The 11,952-nt window shown below is 48.3% G+C and overlaps 1 protein-coding gene across 4 annotated transcripts in view; it reads right to left on the bottom strand.

Annotated features, from left to right (window-relative positions):
• Positions 1-7,422: 7,422 nt before the first annotated feature.
• NRXN3 (neurexin 3) overlaps positions 7,423-11,952 on the bottom strand; it is a 693,208-nt gene continuing 688,678 nt past the window's right edge. For all 4 annotated transcript variants that reach the window (XM_075330463.1, XM_075330464.1, XM_075330465.1 and 1 more), the window contains one exon: positions 7,423-10,494. In XM_075330463.1, the coding sequence (XP_075186578.1) occupies positions 9,575-10,494 (920 nt within the window). In that variant the 3' untranslated portion in view covers positions 7,423-9,574. The remainder of the gene's footprint in view (positions 10,495-11,952) is intronic.

Here is an 11,952-nt window from a genome sequence, read left to right as displayed (position 1 = left end):
TGATGAGCGGCGCTGTCTGTCCGGAGCCATTACTGAGCGGTGCACCAGTGGCAGCATGGACGGACCCCAGCCATTCATAAAGCATTGAGTGTACAGAATATAGAATACCATCACATGGTCGCCCCTGTACCAGGAGGGAACGTCTCTGTGCATCATAAGGAAGGAGCTGGAGAGCTCTGGACGATGAGACACACGGAGATGGCGCTCACTGGTAAAGCACAGGGATAGGTTTGGGCAGATTTTTCACCTAAATGCATGTATTTTTGAAATGATAATAATTTGTGCAATAGGGTTTTCTTGCCAATTTTGCTTCTCCAGTCTCCGAAACTCTAAAGTGTCATCCGTGCGTCCCGCTTCTTATAGACTTCAAAGCAAGGTGAACTCGACTGTGGTTTGGCTTATGTTGTGACAGCAAAATCTAAGCTCTAAAATAGTCGCGAGGCACGAACTGTCCAAGCGGTTTTGGTCACGTGCCACGGAATAGCCCCGGATACCTTACCAGTGAATTTGTCAGTGAGCTCGTCCCATGGCAGGGTCTGTGACACGCGTCATAAATCAGCATAGACGGCAAAGAGGGAGGAGTGTCACGACCCTCCGGTCAGGAGGAGCTCACTGAGGTGTTTAGTGGTAACTAGTGGTGATGAGCTAGCCTGCTCACCGGGCGCTCCAGTACCTATGGTGCTCGGCTGAAAATCGCTAATAGAGGTGTCATCCATGAAACAAGAACACAAAGAGCTGGCTCACTTCACTGAATGAGGGGAGCCGGCACCCCTGTGCGAGCCATGTGCAGTGTCTAAAAGAACATAGTGGGGGGAAAACCAAACAAACCGCCCTCCCTTCCCCCAGAAATGCTTGGTATATGGCTGGCTGTATGTGGGCGGAGAGCTTCCATAATGCTGGTTACTCCAGTGGAGTCCTTTCAGAGCGTCTGACCTGCTCGACTCCAGTGACAAGCACCCGAGCATTTTAGTGCTCACCCATCTCTAGTAAATAGCGATAAGTGAGCTCATGACGACTAGTGATGAGTGAGCACTACCATGCTCAGGTGCTCATAACGTCTAGTGATGAGTGAGCACTACCATGCTCGGGTGCTTATAGCGACTAGTGATGAGTGAGCACTACCATGCTCGGGTCCTTATAACGACTAGTGATGAGTGAGCACTACCATGCTCGGGTCCTTATAACAACTAGTGATGAGTGAGCACTACCCTGCTCGGGTCCTTATAACGACTAGTGATGAGTGAGCACTACCATGCTCGGGTGCTCATGACGTCTAGTGATGAGTGAGCACTACCATGCTCGGGTCCTTATAACAACTAGTGATGAGTGAGCACTACCCTGCTCGGGTCCTTATAACGACTAGTGATGAGTGAGCACTACCATGCTCGGGTGCTCATGACGTCTAGTGATGAGTGAGCACTACCATGCTCGGGTCCTTATAACAACTAGTGATGAGTGAGCACTACCATGCTCGGGTCCTTATAACCAGGGCTGTGGAGTCGGAGTCGGAGTCGTGGAGTCGGAGTCGGAGTCGGAGCTCATTTTGGTGGAGTCGGAGTCGGAGTCGGTATAAAATGCACCGACTCCGACTCCTAAAATATATAATAAATTGGGGACAGGAGTGCAATGCAGAATGTGCTGAATATTTTACTAAATAATAACATTTAGTATAATGCTTATATTTAAGTGAAACATTTATTGTAGTACAATGTGAACATCAGACATTTAATTGTTTTTATGATACAATAATCAAGATATTTGGATAGAACATAAAATATTTATTGGAATACAACTTTAGAACACAAAAAACTAATAAATTGTAAATATGTAATATATATATATATATATATATATATATATATATATATATATACACACAGTGTATATACACACACAAGATATATATGTAATCTACTGTATATTACATAGTGTATTACATATTTACAATTTATTACAGTTTTTTGTGTTCTAAAGTTGTATTCCAATAAATATATTTTATGTTCTATCCAAATATCTTGATTATTGTATCATAAAAATTATTAAATGTCTGATGTTCACATACACATATTCATGTACTACAATAAATTTTTCACCTAACTATAAGCAATATATGTAGGAGTCGGAGCCGGAGTCGGAGTCGGAGCCGGAGTCGGTGCAAGAGAATTTGAGGAGTCGGAGTCGAAGGTTTGGCTTACCGACTCCACAGCCCTGCTTATAACGACTAGTGATGAGTGAGCACTACCATGCTCGGGTGCTCATGACGTCTAGTGATGAGTGAGCACTACCATGCTCGGGTCCTTATAACAACTAGTGATGAGTGAGCACTACCATGCTCGGGTCCTTATAACGACTAGTGATGAGTGAGCACTACCATGCTCGGGTCCTTATAACAACTAGTGATGAGTGAGCACTACCATGCTCGGGTCCTTATAACGACTAGTGATGAGTGAGCACTACCATGCTCGGGTGCTCATGACGACTAGTGATGAGTGAGCACTACCATGCTCGGGTGCTTATAACATCTAGTGATGAGTGAGCACTACCATGCTCGGGTGCTCATAAGGTCTAGTGATGACTGAACACTACCATGCTCGGGTGCTCATAACGTCTAGTGATGAGTGAACACTACCATGCTCAGGTGCTCATAACGTCTAGTGATGACTGAACACTACCATGCTCGGGTGCTCTGTACTAGTGATAAGTGAGCACTACCATGCTCGGGTGCTTATGACGACTAGTGATGAGTGAGCACTACCATGCTCAGGTGCTCATGATGACTAGTGATGAGTGAGCACTACCATGCTCGGGTGCTCATGACGACTAGTGATGAGCGAACACTACCATGCTCAGGTGCTCTGTACTAGTCATGAGCGAGCACTACCATGCTCGGATCCTCAGTACTTGTAATGAGCAGTTGGACGTTCGGATGGGTGTGACTAGACTACCTGAGAGTAATGGAAGTCAATGGGGGACTCGAGCATTTTTCTGAAAAATCTTATTCCCTATTGACGTCCATTACACTCGGTACTCGAGTTGTATCTGAGTATTAAATGCTGGTTACAAGTACCGAGCATGGTAGTGCTCACTCATCACTAGTCGTTATCAGCACCCAAGCATGGTAGTGCTCGCTCATCTCTAGTCATTACGAGTACCAAGCATAGTAGTGCTCGCTCATCTCTAGTCACTACGAGTACCAAGCATAGTAGTGCTCGCTCATCTCTAGTCACTACGAGTACCAAGCATAGTAGTGCTCGCTCATCTCTAGTCACTACGAGTACCAAGCATAGTAGTGCTCGCTCATCTCTAGTCACTACGAGTACCAAGCATAGTAGTGCTCGCTCATCTCTAGTCACTACGAGTACCAAGCATGGTAGTGCTCGCTCATCTCTAGTCGTTACGAACACCCGAGCATGGTAGTACTCGCTTATCTCTAGTCGTTACGAGCACCCGAGCATGGTAGTGCTCACTTACCTCTAGTTGTTACGAGCTCCCAAGCATAGTAGTGCTCGCTGATCGCTAGTCATTACGAGTACTAAGCATGTTAGTGCTCGCTCATCGCTAGTCATTACGAGTACCGAGCATGATAGTGCTCGCTTACCCCTAGTCGTTACGAGCACCCGAGCATGGTAGTACTTGCTTGTCTCTAGTCGTTGCGAGCACTCAGCATGGTAGTGCTCGCTCATCTGTAGTCTTTACAAGCACCTGAGCATGGTAGTGCTCGCTCATCGCTAGTCATTACGAGTACTAAGCATGTTAGTGCTCGCTCATCGCTAGTCATTACGAGTACCGAGCATGATAGTGCTCGCTTACCCCTAGTCGTTACGAGCACCCGAGCATGGTAGTACTTGCTTGTCTCTAGTCGTTGCGAGCACTCAGCATGGTAGTGCTCGCTCATCTGTAGTCTTTACAAGCACCTGAGCATGGTAGTGCTCGCTCATCGCTAGTCATTACGAGTACTAAGCATGTTAGTGCTCGCTCATCGCTAGTCATTACGAGTACTAAGCATGTTAGTGCTCGCTCATCGCTAGTCATTACGAGTACCGAGCATGATAGTGCTCACTTACCCCTAGTCGTTACGAGCACCCGAGCATGGTAGTACTCGCTTGTCTCTAGTCGTTACGAGCACCCGAGCATGGTAGTGCTCGCTCATCTGTAGTCTTTACAAGCACCTGAGCATGGTAGTGCCCGCTCATCACTATTGGTAACTCAGTGGGCAGTTGTGTACTGCAGTGCGCAGACACTGGTGAAACCCAAAGATCCAACATTTTTATGGAACACCAGTCCACGGTCTGAAACATCATAATTATCCTAGATCTTCCAGAAATTGTGAAAAGTCACCAAGATTAAAAAGAGAAGACGACTAGACAAATCTACAGATTGGGGGCAGGTTTTGGACTTGGCGGTGGTTTGGTCGGTGGGATCTTGCAGACACGTTCATCTACTGCAGGTGGGGTCCCTGCTGAGATCCTGCCGTGTTCATCTACATCAGCCGCAGATAAGATTGCAGAGATGTAAAAGCCGGGGCCACATCTTTCTTCCAAATACAATTATGTAAAAGTACAAGTCACAAACATGGGAGATAAAGATGTGTAGATCAAAAGCCAAAGTGTCTTACGGCCCTTTTACACACTGAGACTTTCTAGCGATCCCACCAGTGATCCGACCTGGCCGGGATCGCTGGAAAGTCGCTGGTGAGCTGTCAAACAGCAGACCTGGCCAACGACGCAGCAGCTATCCGGACCTGCAGAACGACCTCGCTGGTCGTTGGGGACGTGACAAAGCAGCTATTAGAAAGGGAAGTCGCTAACGAAGTCATTGTAACAGTGTCAAACACACCGATGCATGCTGCGCAGCGGGAAACAAAGGACTAAAATGTTCCTGAGAGATGTGCAGCGATCAGCGACCTCACAGCGGGGCCAGGTACTGATGCGTGTCACACACTGCAATGTCGCTGGGGAGGTCGCTATTACGTCACAAAACCGGTGACGTTACAGCGATGTCGCTAGCGATGTGCAGTGTGAAAAGGGGCCTTAAGAAAACATCCACATCCTCCTGGTGTCATCGGCTCTATGGTAATAATCCGAAGCCAGCTGCACACACGACCGATGGCGGACTATTGTCTGAGCACGCAGGCTGAAGATGGTTACAGGGTTATCCCCAATAACTTGATTTTTTGGTAATAAGTAGCTGGAGGTCTGACCGTTGAGATCTCCTGTGATCCCTCGATTGGGGCTCTGCAGCCCCACCGTGAATGGAGACACAATACACTCATGTGGCCTCTGCTCTATTCATTGTCTATTGGCTCTTTCCTGCAGGACCATAGATGATGAATAGAGAGGGCATCACAGGGGTTCCAGTGCTCAGACCTCTATCAGCAAGTTATTCCCTATCCTATATATGGGGATAACAAGATTAGTCTATTCTTCTATGAGGCCAAACACTTATCAGTAGGTAGCTGATAACAGTCTTCTCTGCGTGGTCCTGTGCTCGCTCCTGGCTCAGCGTCGTCCTGTGCTCGCTCCCGGCTCAGCGTGGTCCTGTGATCGCTCCCGGCTCAGCGTGGTCCTGTGCTCGCTCCTGGCTCAGCGTGGTCCTGTGCTCGCTCCTGGCTCAGCGTGGTCCTGTGCTCGCTCCTGGCTCAGGGTGGTCCTGTGATCGCTCCCGGCTCAGCGTGGTCCTGTGATCGCTCCCGGCTCAGCGTGGTCCTGTGATCGCTCCCGGCTCAGCGTGGTCCTGTGATCGCTCCCGGCTCAGCGTGGTCCTGTGATCGCTCCCGGCTCAGCGTGGTCCTGTGATCGCTCCCGGCTCAGCGTGGTCCTGTGATCGCTCCCGGCTCAGCGTGGTCCTGTGATCGCTCCCGGCTCAGCGTGGTCCTGTGATCGCTCCCGGCTCAGCGTGGTCCTGTGATCGCTCCCGGCTCAGCGTGGTCCTGTGATCGCTCCCGGCTCAGCGTGGTCCTGTGATCGCTCCCGGCTCAGCGTGGTCCTGTGCTCGCTCCTGGCTAAGCGTGGTCCTGTGCTCGCTCCTGGCTCAGCGTGGTCCTGTGCTCGCTCCCGGCTCAGCGTGGTCCTGTGCTCGCTCCCGGCTCAGCGTGGTCCTGTGCTCGCTCCCGGCTCAGCGTGGTCCTGTGCTCGCTTCTGGCTCAGCGTGGTCCTGTGATCGCTCCCGGCTCAGCGTGGTCCTGTGATCGCTTCTGGCTCAGCGTGGTCCTGTGATCGCTCCTGGCTCAGCGTGGTCCTGTGCTCGCTCCTGGCTCAGCGTGGTCCTGTGCTCGCTCCTGGCTCAGCGTGGTCCTGTGATCGCTCCCGGCTCAGCGTGGTCCTGTGATCGCTCCCGGTTCAGCGTGGTCCTGTGATCGCTCCCGGCTCAGCGTGGTCCTGTGATCGCTCCCGGCTCAGCGTGGTCCTGTGATCGCTCCCGGCTCAGCGTGGTCCTGTGATCGCTCCAGGCGGCAATTCTCCTATTTCCTGTGACATTGTGAGGACAGAGCTGCTCCTTCTCTTCTGTTGATGGTTCCCCGCTGACTAATTCCCCACAGGTGCACAGAACGAGTGCAATTAACTTTGCATGAGCAGTATAATGAGATAAAGGTGTTTGTGACGGATACCCGGCATGGGTGCTGGAAATCAGTCACCTGCAAAGCTCTGTGCTCATGAATTCAGCGCAGTCGTCTGTCAATCAACATGACTGCAGCACTGATGTCTTGATAACAGAGCAAAGCAGAAGAGAAAGAACTGCTCTGTCCACGTCACAAGAAGGAGAATGGCCACCAGGAACAAGACGTTATCAACTACCTACCAATAACTGCTTAGCCACACAGAGGAAGAAAGCCTGGACAATTCCTTGAAGTGTTTATAATGGAAGAAATATTTGTGGCATGGTTCATCTCTCACGGGAGAGATCGGCTTCCCCCATACATGTTGGATGTGAACGTGTTGTGTACAGAAGCGATTAGCGCAGCATGATACACGACAGTAAACATCAACATAGACCCCATACAAGTTAGTATGGCTCTCAATCCAGTGTGAGCACAAAGCTTCACACACCAGGGTCTGAATGACAGGTGTGAACTGTGCCCAATCTCCCTTCCCTGCTTGCTCGGGCATCCGTCATGATTGGCAGAGTGCGCAGCACCTTGACCGTCATTACAGCGGTGTCTGGATGGATTTGGTTGGTTTCCTGAAGCCTCCTGTTGCGGGTGATAAGTTGAATGCTGCAGATTACTCAGTGACTGCTGTCCCCTGGATCGGTGCTTGGTTCCCGGCTAGTGATGAGTGGGCACTACCATGTTCTGGTCAGACACTTGTACAGGCTTGACTCGTGTACCAAGTATAATGGAAGCCAATGGGGAACTCCAGCATTTTTTTCGGAAGATCTTCAGGAAAAATGCTGGCGTTTCCTACTGACTTCCATTATGCTCGGTACTTGAGTCGAGCCCGTACGACTTCTGGTTTTGAGTACCGTGCATGGTAGTGCCCGCTCATCACCATTCCCCGCCCCTCATTACTCGGAGTGTCTCACCGCTCAGTACTTCAGCCCAGCCAATATTCCTTATAGATGCACAGATTACAAGAATAGAATCAAAGCAGAAAAGCAAAAAAAACACATTACAAAATAGAAATAATCTGAAGTGTTTTTCACAGGGCGCTATTAGCCCCTTCACCTCCACGACAAGCTCTAGATATGGGCAGGAGGTGAGCCACGAGGGCCCCAAAAATGGTTTGTGCTTACAAAGAGGAGAGTCGATGCAATAACCAAACACCCATCATGTGTCGGGTCGCTCCGGGCGCTGTACAATAACGACCAGTGTGAACGAGCGTGTAGGAACAGTCTCCTCCGCTCACGACACGTAGCCTGGGCCCCATCAGCACGTTACAAAACAGAGAATACCGGGTGAAAGGGTTAATAGACTATTTTGTCATGAACCCCCGACAGAGCGGGCAGGGTTAACATCATTGTCTTGAGGGATTTAAGGTTTGGTAACTCTTAATACAAAGGCACAAATTCTGTAGTGAAGCGTTTAGCAGCAGCAGCGTCCTGGCTACACGGCCATCTCTGGGGACACAGACACTTCCGGCGGCTGCAGGGAGAAATCGCACATTTTTTGACGCTAAATCTTCCTGATGTGGATAAAGTGCATTTAGGTTAAAGATAAAGGGTTTTTTTGGTTGGGCATCCTTCATTTTACACTGTGTGCGGGAAGCCACAGGTCGGCCATTGTGGTGACGCCGCCGCCCGTCACCGAGTCTTACTATACGGAAAAATAGACTTTATCATTAAGGGACTGTCACGCCTTAACCTGCACGGCCGCCAGCACTGAGGGGGTTAATGACAAAATATTCCATTAAAACACTGATGTCTTGTACCAATAAACAAATAGCAGTCCTCTGAATAAATCTCTGCATATTTATATATGTATATATAGACTCTACTGTAATAAAAGCCTTTCTTCACGCGGTGTCATCACCGGCTGAACCCCGACACCTCGCTCTTCATGGTCACACGTACAATCTGACAACGTCTCGTCAGCTCAGAACCAGTTCTATATTTTTATGGTTTTTCTTTTTACTTTTTTTTTTTTACAATTTCACTTTTTTTTGTTTTGCATGCATTTCAGGAAGTCACAAAACCAGAACTCAAAGAAAACGTCTCTGTTCCTCCCTCTGCGGAAGTCTTGTGTTTCGTATAAATATGTCTCCCGTTTCCGGCTGACTTAATTGCTGATGTTTGGCTGTAAGGACAGAGGCTCGGTGGGCCCGGTCTCCCAGCAGATTTGGCCTTGTGACGTATTCTGCATGTCTACAAATGCTGGGCAGATCTCTCAACAGACCCGAGCCCTCGGCAATCCTGCAAACAATATGTTGTATGGACACCACAAGCGGCTATGAAAAGAGCACACACCATGATTCGCATATGGCCGCAGTCGTCACCCACTCCGCTCAGGCACTCGGCGCACACACCACCTATTGTACATGAAGTCTACAGTTCCTTGGCTGTACATGGCTACATCGGGCCATGTGGTGTATATCATTAAGATGGGAGACACTGAACAACAAAAAGGAATCAAGGAAAAGAAAGCAACCTCCCATAGTACAAAATAAACTAAGAAATTAAAGAAGTGTTCACTTCAGAGTCTTTGACTTATTTTTGATCTGTCTTGAGTATTTTAAGGCTCTCTCAGAGCGGTGACGTGATGGATCCCAGGGCTCCTCTGACCTGGATCCACACGAATGGAGAAGAGAGCCCTAGAACTGGTCAGCTGGAGTTCACATACCCTTCATGTTTGTGTGTATATATATATATTTATGTTTCTATATTCTCTTTCTGTTGTTCGTACAGAATAGTAAGTGTGCTTTATACAGTTGAGCAGAAAGTGAGCGGTGTCCGCCTGGATGGACAGCTCCCCCGGTCTTACACCGGCCTCCGGCAGTCACGGTCGGCACACCGCTGCTTGTCCTTGGTGGTTATGCTACTATACATCAATAGCAATGTATGTTTTGCCGTTGCTGATTGAGTTTTTTGATAGTTCACATCTGTATTTGCTTTGATTACATATATTAATATTTATCTTATTTTACACATAATACTCTTTGTCCTTATTTTTCTGCTTCTTGTGGCCTCCCTTAGAGCTGTGCTGCTTCTCCTTCACCAGGGCCCCATTGCTCTGAGCAGAGTTGCTGATGTAATTCCTGGTCTCATCCACCTGGTAGGACCCCTCGTCCCTGTTTCTGTACTTGTACATGGCGTACAGGAGGATCAGGATGCAGAGAGCAGCGGCTGCCACAATCCCGACCACCATCCCCGTCGTGCTGCTGGACTCCCGGACCACCTCGGAAGGTCCAGGGACCCGTCTGCTTCCTGGCATCGTGGGGTTTGCTGTGGGCACATTACGGAACATGGGGGATGTTATTAGTGGACTCCTGAGCTTTGTGCTGTCTAGCTCGTAGGCAGTGGGCAACGGTAGCAACACTATATCGGGCTGGGGTTTGAGCTCATGGTGATTCATTTTGCCAGCTGGCACCATGGGCACCATCCCAGATGCAGATGTGGAGCGTATCAGCTCAGGGGGCAAACTTGTGGAAGAAGTCCTACTAGGTTCGAAGGCTTTGTTAGGTCTAAAGTCCTTTGATCCCCATTTGGGCGCCTGTGATTTGAAGCCACCATCGAAGAATGATGTGGAAAAGCTCTTATCTGTTACCAAGGAGAGGGTGGTGTAAAAATCTTCATCATCGGTAGGGGGCAGGTTAGAGTCAAAGGTTTCCCCTGAGCCATACCCCGACATCACCAAGCCATCATCATCACAACCATCGCTGCCTTGGTCCGACAAGCAAGGTAACCCCGCCTCAGGGGTCACAGACAGGGAATCTTTGGTGGTCTCAATTATGGTGAGAAGTGGTCGGAAGCTAGGGGAGAGAGTGATGGAGGGTGTACGTGTAGCTATTGACGGGGTATCTAAGGGATCCTCTACTAGGACAGGAATAACTAATTCACCTCCTGTGGAGAGAAAATAGAGAAAAAACCAGAGGAACAGAATTATTACCGGATTGTACATAAAAGCAAACATGGGGGTCTGGAGAAAACCTATCCTCGCCTGTCTCCTTGGGTCATCTACTTAATAACATGGTGTCTTAGGACAGTGGGACGCTATCTGGGAAGGGTCCCTGCCTAATGACCACAGATGCTGCGTGTTCAGGCCCAGAGTCCTCATGTAGGTGGTCGTCTGGAAGACAGAACAGGGCGGGGGTCCTGGCACTACAGGGGGTCCTAGAATGGGCTATTGCTAGATTACACATATATATATATATATATATATATATATATATATATATATAGATATATCACTATGAATGTCTTCCATGGTTTGGGGAATGTGGACCTCGCCTTTACAACAAGCTTTGTCTGTAGCATTCATGGGTTAGGGGACACAGAATCCTTTACATTTACCCCATGTCATGATAATAATTGTGAAACACCCTCCACCCCCGACAAATCCCAAAAATAATAATTCAAACAAAGAAATAAATCACTGCAAATGCAAAGAAATAAAATGTCTGAACCACAGAAAACGAAACAGAAAGTTTGAAAAAACAGATGTAACGTAAGAAACTGAAAAAAAGGCGAAATAAAGAGCCCCAACCAAAGAATAAAAAATGAGAACCAAAAATACCACGGACAAAAAATGGAAGAATTAGAAGTTAAAAAATACTTTACTGTGCAGTCGACTTACATCCACAAATTGCCCGCGTGTTTTTGGCATGTAAAAAAAAATTTACAGAACAGAGTTGTATAAGAATCAGAGACACGGTCTCGTCACGAGGTTTGTATCAATGCAGACGAGCGATAACCTGGAGCGTCTCTTATCATAAATGACACAGGACAGGACGCACGGCACAAACACAGAACGGTCCTGTAGGAGAGAACCACACACCACTCCGGCCGGCTGCGCTCAGACCAGGACGGGACGGAGGACAGACCTGAGCACAGAAGCTTGCTTGCTTTTTGATAGTCGTATGAATTATTACTGGGGGCGGCCGCTTTGTCGCTATTCAATTCATAGCAGGTTCTAAAGCTCGCAGAAAATGAGGACGGTCGGATTAGTCACTTATTTAGTTTTGAAAAAATAAAACACCTAAAGAATGGGACAAAGGGGGGCGGGGGAGGGGCATTTATAAAGAAAGGAGTCAAATCTATGAGGAGGCTAGACACTGGATGAAAATGAGGAGGCCGAAGGTGTGAGTCAGGTGCCATGTCCATGATAAGGCGTTACGGAGGGATCTAGCAGCTTTTGAACTTCTGGCTGTAAGGAAGGGACAGGCAATATACAAAAAACAGAAAAAAAAAACAAAAAAACAAACAAAATGAACATTGGCATGCCCATCTAGGAAAAGAAAAAGCAAAACTCTAAACACTGACAGATATTACAAACCCTAAACTGCAACTTGTCCGACATGC

Source organism: Anomaloglossus baeobatrachus, chromosome 12 (genome assembly GCF_048569485.1).
Source record: "Anomaloglossus baeobatrachus isolate aAnoBae1 chromosome 12, aAnoBae1.hap1, whole genome shotgun sequence".
Lineage (NCBI taxonomy): Eukaryota > Metazoa > Chordata > Amphibia > Anura > Aromobatidae > Anomaloglossus > Anomaloglossus baeobatrachus.
The sequence above is the reverse complement of the archived record's forward strand: the minus strand, read 5'-3'. Positions and strand labels throughout refer to the sequence as shown.